The sequence below is a fragment of the Cynocephalus volans genome, chromosome 6, assembly GCF_027409185.1.
Source record: "Cynocephalus volans isolate mCynVol1 chromosome 6, mCynVol1.pri, whole genome shotgun sequence".
NCBI classification, from domain to species: domain Eukaryota; kingdom Metazoa; phylum Chordata; class Mammalia; order Dermoptera; family Cynocephalidae; genus Cynocephalus; species Cynocephalus volans.
The window spans coordinates 139011920-139037283 of NC_084465.1; the positions used below are offsets into that span (position 1 = coordinate 139011920).

The 25364-nt window shown below is 35.6% G+C and overlaps 1 protein-coding gene across 1 annotated transcript in view; it reads left to right on the forward strand.

The window, feature by feature from the left end:
- Nucleotides 1-25364, forward strand: part of MALRD1 (MAM and LDL receptor class A domain containing 1) — a 632630-nt gene that overhangs the window by 601918 nt on the left and 5348 nt on the right. Inside the window, exons 37-38 of the mRNA XM_063101139.1 lie at nucleotides 75-154; nucleotides 249-345. Coding sequence (XP_062957209.1) covers nucleotides 75-154; nucleotides 249-345 — 177 coding nt within the window. The remainder of the gene's footprint in view (nucleotides 1-74; nucleotides 155-248; nucleotides 346-25364) is intronic.

Consider the following 25364-nt stretch of genomic DNA (forward strand, 5'->3'; position numbering starts at 1 on the left):
TTTATCTCATGACAATTCTGCTAAAATATGATTCCACTTATTTTTTTTCCTAACTCATTTTATCGCATTTCCAGATGCGGACAAGGATGGAAAGGAAATCGATGCCACATCAAGTTTAATCCTCCTGCTTCAGATTTCACGTACACCCAGAAGAGTAGGTGACATACAGCTAAATAAATTGCTTTAGTTTGGGGGTCTCTAATATTTTTTGCTGCATATTTATCTTTTCCATTGGTTTTAAATTCCAGGTATTTGGATTCTTCTGGGTATTGGATTAGCATTTCTGATGACTCATATTATCGTCACCATCTTGTGTTCTCTTGCAAACAGAAAAGTGCCAGTAAGGTAGGTGATGCCTTTACTTGCTGAATAAAATATATGGTAGCCAAACAATTTTCTGAAACATTTCACTCGCTATATTTTTCTTTCACCTCACATTACATGTAGGGAATTTAGTATTTCTATATTTTATGGGTTTATTTTCCTGAGCAGAAAGCAGGAGCTACCTAACAATGATAATGACTCTTCTTTTTTTAGTTAAAAGCCTTAAGTTTACTTTTCAGATTTTGTTAGGAACCTTTTTGAGGACACCAGAAAAAGAGAATATGACATTCTCCACACAATAAAAAGAGATGAGGGGCTGGCTATACCATTTCTGGGGTGCCTGGAGAAGGCAGCAAAAGCACAAAGGAGATTCATTCCTGGCATACACAGAGCGGCTAGACTCTAAGCACCAGTGTTGCAGACCAAGCCTTCCATGGGCTGAGCAATGCACAGAACAGAGGCCAAGAGCTGCTGCACCTGAAAGAACTCTGCAGGCCGGCCTTATTCTCAACTCAGAAGTCCTTACGATGTACAGTGTCAGTTAGGATTCTAGAAGCTTCTTACTCAACACCAGTATGGGTTCCAGGTCAACCCAATAATGAAAATGGTTGACTTTTCCACAAACTCAGCAAGATAAGGCCTCACAATAAGTTTCAATAAAATTTTAAGAAATTTAAAAATGCATCATCTCTTGCATACCTGTCTTTGTCATCAGAAATTTAGTGCTGTTGCAACACCGGTGTGTCACAGAGCATTGGATAACTCATCACTTTCTTTGGTCTGAACTTGTGTGTCCCTCCTGATAAATTCTCCTCAGATCTCCAGCCTGCAAAATTATGTTAATTAGACACCCTTCTTGATATCAATAATTAAATCAAAGTTATTATAGAACTTGGGTGTTCATTAGGGGAAAAAAAGATATGACATTTTCAATACATTAATGTGAAGAAGACTTTAATCATGTATTAATATTTAAATTATATTTTATGTGCCTAAAATATGCCAGACAGAATAAATACAAACACGAATAAGAAGTAGTCTCAACTTAAAGTAGTTTGTGAACTAGTGGAAGAAACAGACACATAAACCACCAGGTGAAATATTGCTTGTGTAATAGAATACATATATGTGTTAGTCAGGACTTTCCAGAGAAACAGAAACCATGAAAGAGAGAGAGAAATTGATTTAAGGAGCTGTTTCGTGGGACTGTCAGGATTGACAAGCTTGAAACCCATAGGGCAGGCCAGAAGACTGGAAATTCAGGTAAGAGATGTTGCATTCTTGAGTCCAGAATCTGCAGGGCAAGCCAGCAGACTGGAAACTCAGGCAGGGTTTTGATGATACAGTCTTGAATTACTTCTTTTTAGGAAAACCTTAGTCTTTGTTCTTGAGGCCCACTTTCATTATAGATGCTAAACTGCTTTACCAAAGTCAACTGATTGTAAATGTTAATCACAACTTTAAAAAAACACCTTCACAGCAACATCTAGACTCATGTTGCACCAAGCAAATTTGTACCATAGCCTAGCTAAGTTGACACATAAAGCTAACCATCACAAGATACAAGCAAATTGTCATATTAATGCGACTAGCAAGAGCACTCAGAAGAAATCCTCAATTTGACACCCTCCCCAAAATTATGTTGGACTCCCTATAACTGTGGGGCTCCTGAGAGGCTTTGCAGACAAATGTCAGTGGCACCATGCGGCAGCCTGACAGAGCCACCTTTTCTTTCTGTTTTGTACTTCTGCCATTCTCCAATTTTACACTTTCTCTTCTTCTTTGCTGCTCTCTTTTTTTCTTTACTAAACTCTATTTCTATTTTCCCTTTCCTGTTTCTTCATCTGTCTGCTTAATCTTAATCTTAATTGTCCATCTGTCTTCCCACCTCTTTTTTTTGTCTCCTTCTCTCCTTTCCATCACTTACTGGTATACCCTGCAGTTTGCCTCTTTATCCATTTTCCTTCTCATTCTACATGTTCACTGTGGGAGATGTCTTTTATTGCCAAGGTTTCTAATGCCATTTATAACCTAATGGAATCAGATCAGCTCTCTCTTACTGAAATCTTTCCCCAAGATTCATGTTATTCTTTCAATCATTTGCTAGACTTCTCCATCTGAAATTTTTTAGGGATTTTGCTCTTAACATATAACATATTAGTGCTATCATTTCTGTACCCTGGAACCTAGCCTTGAGGTCCTAGGAATCAAGAGAAATGTCATTATTGAAGATGGAAAGCTTAGATACAGCTGCTTTTATCATCCTGCCAGAACCCAGCAGAACTCTAATCTGCCAATATCGACCCCGCTTGCACAAGTGTCACAAGTAATTGAGTGAGATTGGCTATACCCCTTAAATAAGAGGTTCCAAAGATCATACACTCTAATAAGCCACCAAAGACAACTAATAATTAGGGTCAGACACTACCCCCTGAGGCTCACTAAAGGAAGAACGACCATCTCTACTGCCATCACCCCCACTTTCTCTCCAGTCTGTGGAAGGAGAGGACTGGAAAGAAAGGAGGACCAAGGGTGCTTGAAGTCATTCTCCTTGGAGTAGTGCAGTATTTGTGGTGAGATGTTCATACCTCTTCCCCAGGGGATGAAATGGAGAAGGAAAGGAAGATATCATTAATAGCATTACCAAACTCAAATGACTGAAGGGCTCCAAGAGAATCAATAGTTAAGATTGATGATGCCCAGGAAAAAAGGTGAAAACTCCAACCTCTGCTTCCTGGGGCTGCATCAGAGCAGAGAACAGGTTCTCAGGAGTGCTTGACACTTGTAACCATAGCAGACAGACGTCATGACAATTGTGAATGGCCACTGGAGTCTCCTGCACCACCAAGACTAGAAAGGACTATGGTATAACATAGTTGGGTACAATATGGGGACAGATGGGGAGGAATTATACTGTGCACACTTATGCATGACCCTCAGAAGAAGGCATGGAAGAAAATCTGGCATGAAATCCATACACTATCACCAGGGAGGCCAGGACAACAGAAAAGTCCAGTAAAAATAACCTCAGACCTACACTGTCCCTTTGGGCAATGGAGGCACCTCCCTTCACCTACTAGGTTACTAGTTACAGAAGATTCGAGCTTCCATTTCCCTGTCTTCTCTGTGTCTACACCATAGAGCCAAACCTTGACAATGGAGAAAGGAGGCAAGTTTCAGAGACAAATCACGAACCTCATCCTCTCCCTTACTCCAAGCTGCACTAATGCTCAGCCCTCAAGTCTGCAATGGGGAAAGGGCAGGAGACAAATAGAGGTTGGAAATTTGATATTACTTGGCAGCTTTACAATGGACTGGACTAAGTTTTATTCATTAAAAGTGACCAGAAATTTAGGAAATTTTCCCGAGATACGTGAATCGGACCAGGAAGAAAGGAAGTTGATAGAATATGGAAGAAATGAATGATTGTCACAAAAAGAAGAAAAAAATAAAACAACAGAAGCACTTTCAGGTGTCTAAAGTGCCTTCCTAAAAGAGCTCAATTAGTTAATCAAGTCATAGTCTCTACTACCTAATAGAAGCAGGTGAGGTCCAAAGTAACAGCCCTGTCTCTGACCCTCTGATTTTCCTCCCCGTCATCTCCCCTTTCTCTAGTAACTTCTCTTCTGATTTCCAAACTAAAAGGTTTAATTCCCCATCTCTGCCCAAAACAAATGTCACCCAAGACTGTATTCTACTCTCGTTAGTGATCTCCCGAGCTGCTTATTCTACACTCTGCCCTCAGAGCCACAAGGATGATTGCCCACAGGTGGGACTGCAGAGAGAAGGAATCCGTCAAAGGAACCAGACCAGCCTCAGCCCAAACGCTGGGCAGAGCAAAACAAGAGCTACCACCATTCACTCTAACCAGTGCTTTCAGACCGGAGGACGCTTATCCTGGGGCCTCGGAGACTTGTGGCACAAATAGTTCTAGTGAATTGTTTTGCAGGTGCTCAAATTTCATATATTCTCTTCTGAAAAAAAAATCTGATTGAGAAAGGTGTATCTGGCCTGCTGTGCCTCCTTTCTCATTTTCTCTTTCCCAAGTGTCCTCTTTATCTCAAAACTGTCCTAGGGAAGTGGTGAATAACTCCTGGGATAGGGTCAAAGAGAGAGATAATCCGAGAATGCAGCCCCCAAAAATGAGCCTCATAGCCTCATGTAACAAAAGAGGAGACTTGAGATAAGCAATAGAGAGAGGAGAGAAAGAGATAAACCTTGACCACATTTCTCTTCTCTCTCCCGCACTTTTTCTCCCTCTACCTCTTCCCCCACACCTCTCCTCTCCCCCCCCCCAACACACTTAGAACTAGAAATCACAATTAGTAGAGATGATGGCACTACGGCACATTTTAACATACTTATTTGAATTGAACAATAAAGTCAAACTTTTTCTAAAAATAAAAGTCTGATGGCTAATTGGGCAAATAGCAGGACTGGCTTTGTCCTTTAGGTTAGATGGCAGATAATTTTTATAATGTTAAGGAGTTTAATTTGCATCTTCAAAATTTCATAAAATTATATTGAGAGCACTTGTACAGCATAAAATATTTTAGAGATGTTAAACTTAATAAAAATTTTAGATATTAACTTAAGAATGTAAAAGGAGATCGGTAGGTTTCCAAAATTATTTTAGAAAGTACTCAAGTGCCAACGTTCAAAGACCACTACATCAAGTTTCATTTTCCACTGTCCTCACCTTTTCACATCTACTCTGAGGAAAGACTCATTATTCTCCAAAAGCTTTTCACACCATCTGTCTGGCAGAGCTATTCAACCCCATATATATTTTTATACCGGGCAAATATTTACTGCCACCCTGTCAGGGTTAGTCACTCAGAATATTGTCCTTGACATCGTGATTACAGCATTTATTACATACAGTTGTAACTTAGCTTTCTCCATCTTACTAGTCCTTATCTTTATATCCACCATGTCCAACATTGTACACACAAGTTCCCAATACATGGTTACCAAAGATTATCTAGACTTTATTGAGGATTAACTATACTTCCCAGCAACTCCAAAAAGTATTGCTTACATTCATTGATTATATTCAAATAAGGATGTTGTACATCAGATTTCAAAATGAGTCTTTTTTGCATGAAATCACTTAAGCCCTGGAGTATGTTAGAATGTTTGGCCAAGAGATAGTTAAATAAAATAGCAGTGGCTCACCTTGAAAATAATGCTACAACCTTGAGATACACAGAAATTAATATAAGCAGAAAATTATCACCTTCTCGAAATAAACCTTAAGATTTTTCGTTTTGTGAAAAGAATCTGTAGCATAAGAGGCCCTTCAGTGAATTGACAGAAATTTTTTTTAATAAATTTTTTAAAAACGTGAGATGTAGCATTGTGTGCTCAGACAATGCTGAGCACAGCAACAAGCCTCTTAAAGTTGTTGTTAGAGATTTGATTTCCTGGATTTTATTATACATTCCATGACCCTTCTTTTAGCTGCTTGCCACCCGATATAATAGTGAGGACACTTTGCTTGCAGGGGAAAGAAAGCATCTCAAGCTGGCTTAATCAAAATAAAGAATTTAGTGTAAAGACTCAGGTGAGTCAGACCCTAGGAAAGCCTGGACCCAGCAGAATTCTTTATCTACCTCTCATCTCTGCTTCTTCTTGCCTGTCTGCTTTGTGATTCTCTCTCTGCGGGGGTATTTTCTCTTACTCCCTGTCCCCGTAACAAAATGGTGTTGCCTAGAGGATGAATGTTAGTTACTCATTGTCTCTCCAGTTATGTAGAGAGATAAAATCTTTCTCTTTTTTTCCCCATTACATATTCCAAAGGAAAACCTAATTAGCCAACTTGGGTTGAGTTCTCATTTCTGGTGAAATCAAGTATTTTTGAGACATGGGGCAGGGTCCATAGCACACACATGGCTGCAGGGAGCTCACATCAAGGCCCTGTAGTGGTGGGGACGGGCTAAGAAAAAGGTCATCAGGAAAGGCCTATGAAAGGCATCTACTGCACCTGTCCTCACAGTCCAAAATGCACCAGGGTTTTATTCATGACACTTTATTGGCAGCAACAAATATGGCAGCCTTCTAGAGCTGTTTGTATTTGGAGAAAGTAGATGTCATCAACAAATCTGTACCTACAAGTCAATTGTAAAGGGTACAAATAAATAGCGAACATTTATTTTTACCTTCCCTGCACCCACTGCTTCCCTAGTGTATACTATATCATCTTTGCCTGGGGAAAATTTGCAATATGTTAACTATTCATTACCCTGCATTAGAGCACATAGTTTTGAAGCATTGTGCTAACTTGGTATATAAACTAATAAACATTAAAAATAAAGAAGCATGTTTTATTTAGTTATGCCAAGAAATAAGATGTGTCTGTGGAAAGTTATTTGAAAAGTTTAGATCTGTAAATTTTCTAAATAATTTCATAGAGCTGGAAATCAACTCAATCTAATGTAACAAAATACCATAGACTGGGTAGCTTAAAAAACAGACATTTATTTCTCACAGTTCTGGAGACTGAAATCCAAGATCAAGGTGCTGGCAGATTCAGTTCCTGAAGAGGTGAGGACCCTCTTTCTGGCTTGCAGGCAGCCACCTTCTGGCTGTGTCCTCACGTAGTAGAGAGAGGAAGATCTGGTTTCTCTTCCTACGTAAGGACACTAATCTCATCATGGGGGATCCACTCTCACAGCCTCATGTAAAGTTAATTATGACCCGAAAGCCCCATCTCCTAATACTATCACTTCTAAGGATTAAGGCTTCAACGTAAAAATACTGGGGACACAAACATTCAGCACATGACAGTAAGTACATGCAAGAGAAGAAAGATTGTTGAGTAGGAATTTATAAGACATGGATGTGACCTTGCGCAAGTCTCATAGTTCAGTTCCACAAACATTTATTAAGACGTCTTTTGTACCAGTCTTGAGAGGAAACAAAGATGTATCAGATAATAGCCCTGTTTTTTGGTTTGTACTCAGTTATAATATATGTTTGACTCTGATGAGTATGATAAAAATGTAAACCAAAGTGCTATGGGGGTAAAATGGACGAAAAAGAATGATCAGAACAGTGATGTTTGTTTATATTTCTGATAAGAAAAGAAAGATGATTAAGATCCCAAATCCTGGACAATGGGAGGTACGGATTGTTGTTTTAGATTCTTGAATAAGTGGCACTGGCTCACACATCAAATATCCATTCTTATAATTGCACACTCTCTCTACCAGACCTTTTCCCACTGCAAACATTTTGTATGATAATGTGGATCTTTGAAGGCAGAAGTTTAACTGCTCTTCAAGTTTGACATCCTTATACAAGTGTAACCTGGGCCCAGAAATGAATATTTATCCTTAGCAAAATCAAAATCTTGCTTACTCTATGCCTCAAGGCATTCAGCTGTTTTTGCATCTAGAGTGTCACTAGTGAGCCTGCCCTGGTCCCAGAAATGGACACTCAATCTTAACAAACTGGAATTCCACCAGTGCTGTAACCAAAGATGTCTCAAAATGCTTGCAAAGCTTTTGCTCTCTCCACACGTCCACATGTGCACTCACCCACAAGAAGTACAGCTGTTCTCACAGTTTGATATCCATGAACCTAACTCCCAAATCCCAGTCTCCTGTGCCTATATTGGCCACACTCTGACAACCCTGTTAAATGTTACCTTTCAGCAAGAAAAGGGAAATTGAGAACAGAGTTTCGAAATCTTATCCTTAAAAACAGAGTTGGACCACCAGTGTGATTCTAGTTCTTGCTTCCCCTTCCTCCTCTCTTCCTTTTCTCTTCTATTTTAAATTGAATCCTAAGCAGCCTCTTCCTTGATTTTTCCCTTAATCCCCACCCTTGTTTTCTTGGCCTTCAAGAAAAGGCTCACGAGAAAGGCCTTAAAGGAAAGAGAGTGTTTATCCCCAGCCAGTCCCATTTTTACTCCTCTCATAAAACATTGCATTCCCTACCCTTTGCCCGGCAATTTTATGAAGTTAACAGAGTGCAGTGGGAGGAACCCAGGGCAAGCCTGGATATCTTACTTATAGGTGATTCTGGGGAGCCAGCGTTTTGGATGAATGCGTTAAGAGGGCTCCTAAGAGGAGACAGCATTTATATTGAGATCTGAAGGATGAAGAAATGAAGCAGATGAGGAAAGAGGGTTCAAGAAAACAAAACTCAAAAAAAGTCATGGTTTTGAAAATGGAGTGCACAGCTGTAGAGTATGAAAAGGAAAACCAATAGGTCACACTTAGAAAAGTACATTGTAGATAGGCTGCTAAGGGCTTTGAATGTCTACTAAAGAGATTTCAATTTATTTTCAAAAAGAAAAAAGGCCAAGCACTCTCTTGTGTCTGTTCTCCCAGACCCACCCTCCATCCTTCCTACCACATAGGGTAAAGAAGGGTAGTGGCTGGATCTAGAGGATGATCTTTATGGATATTATTAATGGGCCCCTTTGTCATGCAACTTTTATGTTATGTTTAGGCAAAGTGGAGCACCTTGAGAGAGGAGACGGAGAAGTTCTGGCTTCCTCTCTGCAACGTAATTCCAGCTGCTTGAAGGGATAGGTTGGTTAGTGGATGCTACACATAGTATGACTGCCTTCTCCTACTTCCCGTAACCTTTCCTTTTTCTTCCTTCCAGCTTGGGCTGGACACGGGCCTGATGTTATTGGCCCGGCGTACTGCACCATCCCTTATGGTTTCTCTAAATTTGGGACATACCTTTGTAAATTGCCACTCTATCAGACACTCTTCAAACTTTCCGATTTGAGTGTGTCAGCTCTTTCCTCCCAGGGCCTTAACTGATACAGGCCAGGAAAGTGTTTTAAGTGGTAGAATGACAAGATCATGTCTCTGTTTTAAAAACAAGTGCTGAGTATGAGAATAGATTAGAAAGACTGGGAAAGAGGTTGGCAGTCGCCAGGACATAAGCCTGTTCGATAGGTTTACATGAGAAATGATGAGGACTTGACCCTAAGCAGCTGTGATTGATTTAATAATATAGGAGGTGAGAGAAAAGCAATTGTCACAGATGATTCTGGGGTATTGTACTTAGGCAATGGCAAGGTTGATAATGCCATTAACTGAGCTCTGAAAATACAGGAAGAAAACAGATTTGGGTAATAAGGAAGTAAAGTATTTTAATATTCTACATTTTTTTATGTATAAATGAAATCGAACTAAATTAGTTTTTCCCAAACTTTTGTAATTTATAGGCTACCCCAACAATTCATGGAATGACTATATATCATTTTAAATTTTTTAATAGATTTAATCTAATTTATTTATTTACTTTTTACTTAGCCCTCTCTTAAGAAAAAACATTCATGAAATCATAGGTCTGATGTTCTATTTATAAATTTTTATATTACACCTTTAATATAAAATGTTACTATAAAATTAAAACCTTTGTGTTGCTTAAATTAATCTTTCATATAAGCAATGTTACACCTACTACATAAAAGGAAACAATAAATCAAATTATTTTAAAGTTCTTTTTCAGTTCCAAAGTGTCATGACTTAAACAGAATATTGGTTCTTTCGGGGCCTAAGTATCGCCTAGTTTTAATGTAATTCAACATTAAGCCTTGCGATTATTAGGGTGCCTTTAATTTGACTGAGTAGTGTGCTACTCTTATCTTTGCATCATAATTCCCTTAAAGAGCTAATGCTCATTTTAAAAACATAAAAGTTGCCTAACTTACAATTCAAGATTAGATGAGACACTTGGCAACTCTATGTGTATAGTTACGACCACACAACTGTCTAATGGTTAAAAACAACAATGTCTGGGACTCGGTTGTTGTAATTCTATTTGCTAATAAATCTCCGGAAAGCACGGACAGCACTGTTTGTCTTGCACCTTGCCTAACATGTGGTGGGAATTTCATAAATAACATGTAAGGCAGATGAAAAATCAGATGGTCGGGACCCACAGATTTGTAATAATACATCAAAGTCTTGGAATTTGGGATCTATGAGCTGAATATGTCCAAGACCCAGAATGAGTGATACCAGCTGCCATCTTTCCAAATAAATAGTGAACAAGAACTACATATTGGCCAAAGGGGATAGAACAAATCTCCAGAAATGCTGGGTTTACTTCTTCCTTCAATATAAAAATATATCATAAAAAAGGGAGACTTTCACTAAGGTTAAGTTTAAAAGTGGCATCTTCTGTGATCCTCCCAGGTCGCCTTGAGAAGAAGTACCCACTCCTACGCCTGAGCTTCCAAAGCACTTCGTTCTCAGGCTTGTTTTCATGCAGCACACTGACTTTTGGTTTGGCGTCTGCCGTAACAGATTGAGAGCATCTTGTTGGCAGGATCATTGTCATTCATATTTATATCCCCAAGCTCAACAAATGGCAAATAGCAATTTATCTCAGTAAATATTTGCTAAATCTAACTTATCAGGGATGTTAGAGCCCAAATAAACATTTTATATTCCAAATGCAATACTCTGAATGGCCTTAATGCTCCAGAATTCATTCATATAAAACTCCTTGCAGATAACTCTAAAAGTTGAGATAGCATTGTTGAGTATTCTTGAGAAGTTTCCTTCAAACTTGACTGATCTTCACTCCATTCTGTGGACGCTGAAAGGAAATCTGAAGGAGTATGAAATGATGTCCACCACTGTGACCAATGGCACAGTCATTATTGGGGCCCATCATGGGCTACAAAATCAGTCTATAATCAGAAGCTTAAATCTTAAAATATTACTGAAGGACAGAAGTACCAAAAGGCTACAAGTATAAATATTCATAATTTATGTAAGGAACTGAGCACTGTAAACCAAGGCATTTCAGAGAGGCAAGAAATTGAATTTCATTAAGAGTGGCCGTGTTCAGTCTGCCCAATATCGCCCTCACATTAGATTGTTTAATTTGGATGTCCATATGTGTGACAGATTTTGCCCTGAAGTTTCTGAAAAACAGTGCTTGTCATCTGACAACTTAATTACCAGTTTTATTTATAGTGATATTATTACCTTTTTACTAATTTTCTTAGAAAGGCCACTTGCAAATGAGAGCATGATGAACTCTTTTCAAGAAAGTAATAGCCTTTGTATTTGTAATAGTATTTATCAAAGAAACACAATTAGAAATTTCACATGGATTTTTAAAATGATTTTCTATTTCAATAAAATATCTAGTAGTTCTTTAATAAGTTTCCTGATCAGTCATTATTTCAACAGACAAAATAAGTTTACATGCAATGTGCCAGGAATACAAGTCTTGAATAATTCAAGCTTCACTGGTATGTGTACGTATGTGTGTTGTTACCAAGTGTCCCAAGTTGTTCTAAATCTATTGTCATTGGACACAAACTCCAAATAGTCCAAGAAATAAAATATGTATAAAATATATAAAGATTGCTTTACTGTACAACAGTCCGATATTCAAATTATTTGGTCTGAAGATAGCCTTTTCACCATTATCATTTCGCCAATATAATATCTCTGTTGGGCAGAGATACTCCCTAGGCCAGGAGTTGTAGCATTTTCAACATCTTTACTCTGCTTACTATGAATCTTGCATAGCAAGAAGACGGCAATTCAGTCCCTGACATACTTTCAGATTGCATTTCTTTCCTTGTATTCAAGTGATCAGAGTAGATTCATGTGTTGTAGGAAAATCAGAGACACACTTGAAAGAGGTAACCTGTTTAAAGGAAGAAGGACAGGAAGGCAGTAAAGATAGTGAGGTGTGTATTATTAGGAAATCATATAGCTTTACCATGGCATGCAGCAAATATATTCAGCAGAGAGAATCAGAACTGTAAATGTTATGCTTTTTAAAAATTTGTTTATTTTTAGTTGACACATATTGATTGTATATATTTATGGGGTACAGAGTTATAGTTCACTATATGTGTACAAAGAGTGATGATCAAATTAGGATATTTGTCATCACAAAAGTGTATCATTTCTTTGTGATGATAGCATTTGAGCTCCTCCCTTTAACCAATTGAGAACATACAATAAATTATTGTTAATTACAGATGTCTAGCAGGACTGTACACCACTAGAACTTATTGTTCCTATCTAGCCATGATTTCATATCCATTAATCAACCTCTCCCTATCCCCCCTTCGGCTCCCCTTCCCAGCCTCTAGAACCACAGTTCTACTCTCTACTTCTACAAGCTCAACTTTTTTTTTTTTTAGCTCCCAAATACGAGTGAGAAAATTCAGTTTTTATCTTTCTGTGCCTGACTTATTTCACTTAATACAATGTCTTACAGGCTCAACCATGTAAGCCATTTTTAGAAAAATATTTTTAAAAAGGATTCCATTCTTTTTCAGGGCTGAGTAGTATTCCATTGAGTATACATACCACCTTTTCTTTATGCATTCATTGGTCACTGAATATCTAGGTTGATTCCATACCTTGCCTATTGTGAATAATGCTGCAATGAACATGGGAGTGCAGATATCTCTTTGGTATGCTAATTTTGCTGCATCATATAGTAATTCTATTTTTACTTTTTTGAGGAACCAACATACTGTTTTCCATTATAGCTATACTAATTTACATTCCCATCAACTGTGTATAAATGTTTCCTTTTCTCCATATGCTTGCCAGTATTTGTTCTTTTTGGCTTTTTGATAATAGCCATTCTAACTGGGGTGAGATAATATCTCATTGTGGTTTTGATTTGCATTTCCCTAATGATTAGTGATGTTGAACAATTTTTCATATACCTGTTGGTCATTTTTATGTCTTCATTCAAAAAATTTCTATTCGGGTCATTTGCCCTTTTTTTAATGGAATTATTTGATTTTTTTGTTGTTGAGTTGTTTACATTTCTTGTATTTTCTGAATATTAATCCCTTGTCAGATGAGTAGTTTGCAAATATTTTTTTCCATTCTGCTGGTTGCCTCTTCACTCTGTTGATTGTTTCTTTGCTGTGCAGAATCTTTTTAGACTGATGTAGTCCCATTTGTCTCTTTTTGCCTGCGGTTTAGAAATATTGTCCAAATATTACACTTTACTAATGTTACTAAAACAGTAGAGAATGGGGGTCAGCGGGGAGAGAGGGGATCAGCTTCTTAATTATTCTTCAATAACTGCTTGTTATCCTCCTGATGGATTCTTTTTTGCTTTCAAAACCTCTGCCACATCATTTCTCCTTAAAATTATCCTAAGGACACTCCTACAACTTTAACAACTTGTTTACTGTGTTGGAATTTCAAGCTCACTAATGAATCAAAAGATAGAATGATAACAGCCCTTCAAAGACCAGCTTGTTTTCATCTTTGAACAAAAAGAAACACATAAATCACAAACTCTTGACAATTTATTCATGTATTTGTTAGCGAACATTTACTAAATACCTATTATATGCCAGTCACTGTGCCAGGGCTAGGCATATAAAAATAAATAATAGTTTGCTCTCTAGTGGAGAAGTTAAGCACATAATCTCAGTCCTACAATAAGCACATATCAAACACATCTCATAGAAAGCACTGGGGAAGGTAAAGAAGAGGCAGACTTTGCTTTGGAGGTAAAGATAAAACGGCAGGGAATCTAAGAAAGGATTTAGTGAGGATGTCCTGTATCACTCAGATCTGAACTCATGAAATCCTGAAATCCACCAGGTAACAAACGAGAAAGAATGTACCAAGGAAACAAAATATATGTAACAGCATGAACTGTGACAGAGAATGCCATGGTTAGTGTCAACAAAATAAAATAAAATAGGTCAGGTATGAAAAAAATGGTGGGCAATTAACTGGGAGTTCAACAGGGAAAAATAATTTTAAAGAAATGTATATAGAGTGCTAATTATGTCCTGATGTACTTATAATAACTCTTTATGTTTTTTAAATAGGTCGTTTTGAAATAACTACAAAAAATGCTTTATTGCTTTTAAAAAAATTTTTCCATTACATCTCATAAACTGAAATTATTTTTATATGCAAAGGAGTTTTAACTAAATATATTAATAAATCCAAAATTCCATATACTTAAAAGAATTTGTGGATATTCAGGAGTTGTAATGAAAGAAGACTATTTCTCTACACAGATTTACATAGGGTTATCAACTTTAAATTATCTAAAAAGATTTAGAAAAAAAGGAAGTTACTAGACGATTGCTAAGGAAAATCACAAGCACTAATAATTAACTTCAACATTGCAATCAGTTTTCAATCAGATAGATTATGTATCTAAAAGAATTTAATAAGGAAATTAGAGTTTTCATAGAGAGCAATTTACATGGAATAATATTTCATCTGATCAGAGAAATTTATAAAGTACCAGGCTCTTTCTAACTGCGGAGTTTTGAGGTATCACATTCATAAGGAGAAAGGAAGGGAAAATGATATTTTCAGAAGAGGTAGCTGTCAAAATTTTATTGAATAAAAATTAGAAATCAACCAGGTAAATGAGTATTTACTCATATTTGGACACCTCTGGTTAGTAGAACTGAGCTATGCATTCTATGTGTGGTAAAGGACCAACTCTGTTCTTGTTTCTGTTTTCAATCCATCATATATGAATCTCTTTTAAAATATAATTAAAAGTAGTTATTAGAAAAAGGAAATAAAAAGATAACAGAAACTATTAGTCAAAATTATTTATTCTTAGCATCAACAGACAAAAATTACTCTTTCAAATTGCTATGAATGTTTCTAGGCATTGATTCTCAATTTTTCTAGTACTTATCTCATCATAAAATGAAAACCAGATATGACCAAAACCATACATAAACCACACCCTGAGTAGCTCTGTAATAAGAGTATATGACACATAGTTGGGACTCAAGTTTCCTCAATAAATTGGAACACAAAGACTTTAGCTGTGCCCATAGGAAGTGAATCTAAGTAGGAGGGGCATGAATGTAAATAAATAAATGCCACTACATCCATTTTTCTAGAAAGATTCTTACATAGGTTGTCAACTTTAGATTGTCTAAAAATATTTAGAAAGAAGCATGTTGCTAGGTGGTTGCTAAGGGCAATCATTAAGAAAGCAATATTGTAATTCATTTTCAGCCTAAGAGATTATGCATCTAAGGAATTCAGTAAGGAAATTAGAGTGAGTTTTCATATAGAGCAACTTAGTTGGGAAAATATTTCATTCCAATGAGAGATAGTATTGCATGTCCTGATAGTGAAATGCACAATGCTCAGTTCGTTTTGATGATCAGTTAGGCTCCCGAGTTAGGGAAGGTTCTGGTGAGCGAGTAGGGCATTCCAGAGCAAGTACAGGAGTTAGGAAAAACATTATCCATCCAAAAATCCTGAGTAGAGCAGCAGGGCTAGCAGATGGATTGAGAAGAGATTATAAAAGAGGTCACAAAAGATGGGGAAAGTGAAGATCACAAGGGGTGTGGATCTTACCTTTTAGGGAAATGGCTTACAAGGAGCTTGGGCACGGTGGGGGTGGGGAGCTAACCCAGGGGAAACACCTTGTGATCTTATCCAAATTATGAATCTGTCACCTGCACCCTGAGATTCTGATACACAACACTAGTGAATAGAACTTGGGAAATCCAACTAAGCACCACAAAAGAATTTAAAATTATATTTAATCTTGTCATCCAGAGATACACACTGTTAATATATCATGAATCTTCTTTTGTACTTCTATCAATGTACACACATATATGCACACTTTTCACTTTGAAATTTGAATTACTGTCTATGAAATTTTATCTCTTTATTTCCCTATACTGATCATTCTCAAACTTTTTGGTCTCAAGATACCTTTATATCTTTAAAAATTATTGAGGACCCCAAAGAGCTTTTTTATTACATGGTTTAAGTCTATCAAAATGTACCATATTGGAAATTAAAACTAAGAAATATTTAAAATTATATTTATTAATTTATTCTAAAATAATAATAAACCCTCTGTATGATAGCAAAGATAGCATATTATGAAAACATATATTTTATATAAAGTGTATATAATGTTAATATATATAATATAAATAGCATTGTATATTTAAAAATGACTTTTACCAGCTGTGGGGCTTTGAGATATCACAATCATAGGGGGAAGGAAAAAACAAAAATATTTTCAGAAGAGGTAGCTAGCAAAAACTTATTGAAAGAGAGGTATCTTAGCCAAGTAAATGAGTATTTATTCATATTTGAACCCCCAGTGCTTAGTAGAAGAGAGCTACTCAAACTATGACATAATTTTAGTGAAAGTTAGTGTGGGATTCTCATATCTTCTTTGTATTAAAGCCATTTAAATACCTTGTTTTGTTGAAGGATATTAAAAAATTCAACCTCACGCAGACATATATTTTGAAAAAGGGGCTGTGTTATAGTAGTGTTTCATGTAATTATAGATATTTTCACACTACACCAAAACCTAACATTGTGATAGTTCAAAGTGTAGCTGTAATGTGGAGTCTGAAAACACATCAATAATATTTTTGTACTGTTATGTCACGAATTTATTCATCTATCTTGCACTTTGAATGGTTTATTTCTCCATATGTGAAATCATACATTTTTTTATTTAGAAAATATTGGTTCAGTGATTTACACAGTTTATCAAGTGTTGACATATTTCATTATGCAATAAAACATAAAATCTTGTCAGTCAACTCTTTAAAGCTGTCATGCTCATGTTGCAAAACACAAGTTTTTCAAAATTATAATTTTTGTTTGAAAGTTTGAATTTTCTAATCAGCAATAGATACTATCTGTTATTTTCTCTGATGTAGTCTTGCTTCATTCATTTTTAATGAAAATGTTTGTCAAATGTCCTAGTCTGAATAGCCGTAGTTTGTCTTAATCATTCTTTCAAATAAAAGTGTTGTTCCATGAAAAAAGTGGTTAGTTTAGCATGCAACTCAATCTCACAGTGCTTTTCCACTAGACAAAATTCCATAAAAGTGCTTTATATTCATACTTCCCAGAATATTCAAAATACTAATACTGAGGAATGGAGATTTAATATATTAATAATTTTTGCTGCTTCATTAACGTCATTTTGTATTGAAATTAACTTTTAAAAACCTGTCAGCTCATGGTGGTAAAGAATACAATGTACAATTTGCTGCCACTACCCTGTTTGGTGCTAAGATGCCAGCAATTCTACCCACCATTGTATTTACACTATTAGTGCAAATATCAAGCCAATGAAAATGTCTGTTATAATAAAAATTCACTGATCCAACTTGATCTTTGTATGAATCTTTTTACCCATGTGTCTTACTATTAATATGAAAATAGTTTTAAATTTGTAGACCCCCATAAGAAGTCTTAGGACCTCCAGGAACCCACAGACCACACTTTGAGAAAGACTGCCCTACAACACTAAATATTCTTCAAAGCATGACTTGCAAGAGCTGTATGATGCTGTCTCAATGACATGTATCATCGTTTAACCATTCTTCTATTATTAGACATTGAGGTTATATGTAATTTTCATCATTACTGATAATTTATGATGAACCTCTTTGTATATAAATCTTTGTCTTCCTCTGTAATTATTTCCTAAAAATTGACTCCTAGTAATGTTAGTGGGTCAAGAAAGATTTTCAAAAATGTACTATCAAATATATGTCCAAAGGGACTCTCCTGCTCTGCATCTGGTTTACATTAGGTGGTTGTGAATTTGCTAACACTGCACTTAGCAGAGGAAAGAAGGAATGAAGACTGAATTCCCATTGGCAGCATGGGTTTTCCTTCAGGTTAAGTTACAGGAACACAGGGCAGCTTTATTCATAGTAATTGCATCCATATTTCTGGGCATGTTCCCATTAAAAAACTCTGCCACAGTAAGAGTGCTTTAAACAGTGACAGGTTTTGTGGTCAGCATATTTATTTCCTGCCTGAATAGAGTGAAAGAAAAATATGGCAGCTGCTGTGTCATGTGAATGAGTTTAGCAAAATTTGGTGTCCCAACTGTTTGGTTTGTGACCTCGGATGATTAATCCTTTCCTCTCCCCTTTGTGGCATTTCTGGTTGTGTTTACAAATCCAATTCTTTCTGAACTTTTTCACCCTAACATTTGGTTCAGTTTGTTTCTTGAGGACATGGAAATGAAAATATGAGCTCGTAGACATTTCCCCCTAATTTATCTTTGCTTTTTCAAATTGGCTTGCTTCTTTCTTTTTCCCCCCAGATTGTTGTTTATCTTTTTTTTTTTTTTTAATGTCATCATCTTGCCAAAGGTAGAGACCATTATATAGGTGCCTATTTTCGTTTCCTTCTCCTCGTGGTTGCTTCTCTTTTTTTCTTTAGCAGTGGTCAGGTAATGATATTTTGTATGAGTACACACTCAATGAGAATAGTTTAATAGGCTCAATTTATTCTTTTTTATAATGCCTTATAATGCTGTGCAGTTTTATTCTACCTGTAGATTCTAACAACAGATCTAATGTGACATGCTGTAATTATGTGCTATAAATTGTAAGCTTGATGTCAACTTTTTTATTATAAAAGCAAACATATGACAATGCCCCCAAATCAAATTCTCTAAGGCACTATTGTGCTTCAAGATTTCCATAAAATCTCTTTGCTTTCCTTGCCAACACCTTCTTCTAGATAGCTTTTCCTGAAGCATACATCTTGGCATAGTTTCAGCCTGATATTTTGAAAGAAATTAGTTGAAACAGCCTTGTGAAACGCATTGCTGTTTTTTAGAAAATAATATTGGGGACTTGTTATTTTGTTCTATTACATTAAGATATAAGGATCCACCCACTGAATGTTTTATCTCTTGAATTAGAGATGATGTGTTTCTAAGCACCTGGTTTGTTTGTTTCTTTTTGAAAGTATGGCCTGTGTAATTGTCCTGTTTAAATTTGAATTTTAGAATCTTGAAGTCAAAGTTTATGTTACCTTTAATAAATATAGACTCTGTCGGTACCCATTTCACATACTGTCCATTTTATTACTTCTGGTTCAGTTTTATTTTCCTGTTTTTAGATACCCTCTCTTCAACTTCCTACCTACTTCTTATTTTGTATGGTGCTTAGTTTTGCAAAATGTCATAAATCCACAAAATGTCACAAAAAGAACAAAATCATGTCTAAATTTTAAAATTAGTGACGACTTTTCTTAAAAGCAGTCTATTTAAACAAGCTACAATTTGTACCATAAATGGCCAGAGACCAGTTGTAAAATAAACACTTTACTGTGTTGAAAAAAAAATAAAAACAAAAACAAACAAAAAAGTCACCTATTTCCTTAGGAAGAAAAAAAAAGAAAAAAAAATCACTCATTGATTTTTAGGATAAGATAAGGAGAAATATTATTAGTACCCTATTTAGGAAACAAAAATTTCTAAGATCTCTTTTTGGCAGAGAGAAATTTATTTAATGAACATTAAAAATGACTGAAAATGGAAACTCAGAAATATTTTATTTTTATTAGGATTTTTCACCATGTTTTCCTTTTATCTGAAAGATTACACACTCAGAAAACCTTCACAGTGTTTTAAGTTTTTCGACTGGAAACACTGCGGAAACTTAATTGAAGAGTTCAAAATGACAGAGGTGAAAACAGAGGGAGTAGAACTGAGATTTACTTCTCTGGGACATCCAGATTCACCATTAATTAGGCTTAACAAAATTTAATGTAATAGGCATGACTCCCAGAATAAATGAATTCTATTTCCATGGGTAAAATGATTATATTTCATAATTTAGATGCATCCTTTAAAAAAAAAATATGTCACGTGTACTTTTATGGCTTGAAGACATCTTTCACTGGTAGTCACAAGTCAGATACTTCACAGCCTGAAAATTCACTTAAAGACCCTGATATTTATACACGGATGTTCCACACCCTTCTTTTCAGAGATGCATTTGAGGAACACAGACCTTTATTTTTCACATATTATAAAATAAGTCATTAGCAGCAAATCAATTTTTCTCTGATCATATGGCCTTTTTAGTTTCCATGTAATAGAAACAGAAAGGCCATGCCTCTTCTGTTCTGTTCATCCTCAAGGAAGCCCCCAAGCTCCTCCGCTGAGTTACCACTTAACCAGGTGAAAAGAAATGGAAAAAGACAAAGGCACAATTCAGCTCCTGACCCAGTTAGTCTTGGCCTAAGTGAACAGGAAGCTAAATACGAATGTGGCTGTATTAGAACAGTAGTAAAAAATGAATTGTCTTTGCTCCCTGGGGTTTGATGAAGTATATTGCTGGGGGTGAGTATAACAGAACAGAGTAGAGAGTAGTTAATGGACTTTGTCCCATCATTAAACCTTCACACTGTAGACATTTATTGTTATTCTTTCTGCAAACATTCAGTTGATTCCTACTGTATTCCTGGCACTGAATGAGGTGCTTGGATAAAGAGATGAGTAAACCAGACATGGTTCTTAGCCTCCAGAGGTCTGATAGTCTAATAGATAAAGAATCTCAGTGTGCCACCTGGGAAAAAAAAATGACCACAAATGCCCTCGCCATCTCTAAATTAATAGATCTATTTCAAAAAATTAAAAGCACCACAATGATGATTATTACAAGTTTTAATACCTCCTTAATTTTTTTTTTCCTTATCTCAAAGCCCCTTCATTGATCTTAAGCTTTGGAGTCAGGAGAAAGAAGTAGAAAGTTTAAAAGATGTAAATTACGAAAGAAAGAAAGTAAGAAAAGACAGTTGAGCGAATAGTACTTTATTATCGGTGGGCATCTACCTGAGGTAGGCATTTCATAAACATGTCATTTTATCTAAGAGACAGAATCCAGCAGCTGCTACTCTCTAAAAAAAAGTTCAGGAGTCATACATAGATCAATTTTGTAAGTCCAGGACCTAGTGCAGTTCTGAGTGCATAGTATGTGTCCTAGAAATGTTGGATGAACTTCAATATATATGAATGATGATAAATAGCATGAACAACATTCTACCATTCCACCATCTTTTTAAAATTTATTTTTATTTATTTATTTATTTTTATTAATTTTTTTTTGCGGCTGTCTGTTATGGGGATCTGAACCCTTGACCTTGGTGTTATCAGCCCCACACACTCCCACTCTCCCTGGTGAGCTAACCAGTCATCCTTCACTTGACCATCTTAAGGAGTGAGGCATCACCACATTGTAGAATATCATTGCCCTCCATGCACTTCACCCCTGGCACCTTTCTCTGGGACCTTAGGATATTGTCTGGCATTTTAGAAATAATGTTTAGAAATTAGTTCATTAGTGGAAGCATGAGAGTAAATTCTTCCACACATACACACATGCACAGGAAGTATCTTTTGATAGATAAATTATTGTGTTTATCCCTTCAAATCACCTTGACAGTTGCATTTTGATTTTCCTAGTTTCAGAAAGTGTGGTTCTTCATACGTTTGAGTGGACAGGTTTTTACAGTGAGGTTTATAACACAATCTACCTAGGTGTAAGAGGAATTATTATCCATGGCCCTCTCAAATGGTATTCCTTTGTCCTTTTAGAATTTGTACTGATGTTTTGGGCTCATTTTTCTTTAAGCTTTTTAAAAGCTAACTTTAAAATATGAACGTATCTTGACAGCTTTACTACTGTGAGATGGTAGTGGGGACCAGGTGTTTGGTGGTTTCACTGCACAGCCTGACCAGTTTCTCAGACACACAAAATGACATACTAGTAAATTAGAGAAAAACATGTCTATTGTTAACAAATGGAAATTAAATAACTCATTGATAATTGAAAAGTGGCTATTAATTTAATAAATAAAATTAATAGGAGACAGTAAGACACATTATAAAAGTGGATTAAAAATAATTAATGGTCTCACACTGTATATAAACAGATATTTATTTTGAAGTATAGACTTATCAGTAGGAACACTGTCCTGTTACTCTTTTCTTGTAGCCTTAGACCCACTCTGCAACATTCACAGTGACGGCTATGCTCACTGCCACTTTTGTCTTCCTTTCAACCTAGATAAAGGTTCATTCACTTACCTAGTCTAAAGATGTACACTTTCATCAGACTGTACCAGAAAACTTTCCAAACATTGCCACAATAAAGTTCCCCACACGCTAGTATTAGAATTTACTTTTATACTAGGGAAGCTTTTGTAGCCCCACTAAGCTAGGGATAAATGTGTTTATCAAAAATGTTTTAGCACAATAATTAGACAAAGAGAAAAAATAAAAGTCATTCAAATTGGAAGAAAAAAGACTAAAACTCTCTTTTCACAAATGACATAATGTTACATAGAGAAAACCCCAAATAATCCAGAAGAAAGCTTCTAGAGCTAATTAACATCAACGCTCAAAAATCAATTGGACTTCTATACACCAACAATGAACAATCAGAAAAGGAAATTCAGAAAGCAATTCTATTGACAATGCATCTAAAAAAATAAAATACTTGGGAATAAATTTAACCAGGATGGTGAAAGATTTGTATACTTAAAATTACAAAACATTACTAAAAGAAATTAAAGAATACCTAGCTAACTGGGAAGACATCCTATCCTGCTTTTGTGGATAGGAAGACAATATTGTCAAGATGTCAGTACTAACCAAAGTGATTTACAGATACAAGGCAATCTCTACTAAAATTCTAACATCCCTTTTTGGAAAAGTAGAAAACCATCTCTTGAATTTATATGGAACTGCAAAGGTACTGAATAGCCAAAACAGTCTTGAAAAAGAAAAAAGTTGGGCAACTCACATTTTCCAATTTCAAAATTTACCACAAAACTACAGTAAGCAAAACAGTGTGATGGTGGCATATGGTTAGACTATAGATCAATGGAATAGAATTGAGAGTCCAAGTGTAAACCCATACATCTATGACTAGTTGATGTTTGACAAAGGTCTCATATCCATTCAATGAGGAAAGAATAGTCTCTTCAACAGATGGTACTGGGAAAACGGATTTCCACAGGCAAAAGAGTGATTTTGGACTCCTACCTCATACTGTATACAAAAATTAAGTCAAAATGGATCAAAGACCTAAATGTGAGAGCTAAAAACCATAAAACATTTAGAAGAAAACATAGTGGTAAATCTTCATGACCTTGGATTTGGCAATGTATTCTTTCTTAGATATGACACCAAAAACAATAACAAAAATAGATAAATTGGACTTCATCAAAATAAAAAAAAAAACTTTTGTGCATTAATGACATTATCAAGAAAGTAAAAAGAAAGCCTACAAAATGGGAGAGAATATTCAAAAGCATGTATCTGATAAGAGTTTAATATCCAGAATATATTATAAAATCTCCTACAACTTAAGAACAAAAGGCCAAACCATCCAATTTAAAAATGGGCAAAGGACTTGGATAGACATTATTCAAAGAATCTTACGAATAGTCAATAAGCAAATGAAATGATTCTCAAAATCAATTAGTCATTAGGGAAATGCAAATCTAAACCATAATTAGATGCCACTTCAAACCTATTAGGCTGGCAATAAGAATAATAATAAAAGAGAGAATAGCAAGCGTTGGTGAGGATGTGGAGAAATGGGAACCCTGAGACATTGTCGGTGGGAACGTAAAAGGGTACAGTGCTAATGGAAAACAGTTTGGCATTTCTTCAAAAGCTAAAACAGAATTATCCTATGATCCAACAATTCCACCCTTGGTATATACCTAAAGGAATTAAAATAGAGACTTAAACAGACACTTATACACCAATATTCATAGCAGCATTATTCACAATAGCCAAAAGATGGAAACAACCCAAGTGTTCACCAACAGATGAATGGTTAAACAAAATGTGGCATATACATGCAATGGAATATTATTCAGCAATAAAAAGGGTTGAAATTCTAATACATGCTACAATTCATACAAAAGATGAACCTTGAAACAAGCCAGACTCAAAAAGACAAATGTTATATGATTCCAATTTAATAAGGTACCTAGAGCAGGCAACTTCATACAGACAGAAAGTGGATTAGAGGTTACCAAGGTGTGGTTGGAGGGAGGAATGAGGATTTATAGCTTAATGGCAATGCAGTTTCAGTTTGGAGTGATGAAAACATTTTGGAAATAGATGGTGGTAGTTGCCCAATACTGTGAATGTACTTAATGGCACTAAATGTATACTTAAATATAGTTAAAATGGCAACTTTATGTTATATATATTTTCCCGCAATTTTTAAAATTATTAATTGATTTACAATTAATCAAATTGATAGTACCAAAATCCATTAAATTGTGTACTTAAAATTGTACCGAATGTGAATTATATCTAAATAAACTGTTAAAAATAAGTAATATAAAACATTCATCTCAAAGCCATGTTTACAGAATGCAACATAGATGGATTTTTTTTTATTCTTTTTATTCTTTTTGGTTTTCTTAATTAACCATTTATAATAATTTCAGACTACTGTAAACACTTTCGTGTTTTTATCAACATTAAAATGATGTTGACAGTTAATAAGCCATGAAGTGAATTTCTTTAGATGTATACATATACTCATTAAATTAAAATTAGAAATCCCACTCAGAATTATTATCTTTTCATGCTGCATGTGTTTCTACAGCCCACTCAGAATGCTACCTTGTAAGTGTCTGTGCATACTGGGTGTAGCCGGAGCTTAATAATGTAAGTGAATGCATGATAAGTTATGGGCAGAAAACCCATATGATCCATGCAACTTGTCTCCTCTACTCAGAATTTCTAGGTCAATTCCTTGCTGATTCTTACAGGTGGTAAATTCCTTGCTTATTCTTATATATTCTTTGGAACCTACCACTTTAATAAGAGCCATCTGCCTACTGACAGATACAATAAGTTAAACCTTGCATCTTGTAGCCTAATGCAGCCTTATCATTGTACCATTCAGTGTCTGAACTAGCAGAAAACTTCACAAACAAATGAACATTTCATTTCCTTCACTTGAGGATCCATCCTTTTAAGCAAAATTGCTTATACTCGAATATCAAACCTATATAATTGATGAATATGGAAAATTATATCATAGAACTTGGAAATAATTAATAAATTATTAATAATAAATAATAATACATAGTAAATGTATGGAGGGACGCTAGAAATTTCCTTAATGCAAGTATCTATAGGTGGTGTGGGATATTTTAACTTACAAATAGGAAATACATTAAGAATGAAGCCTAACAATTCAAGGATTCCCAAGAATGGGAGACATACCTTTGACGTGG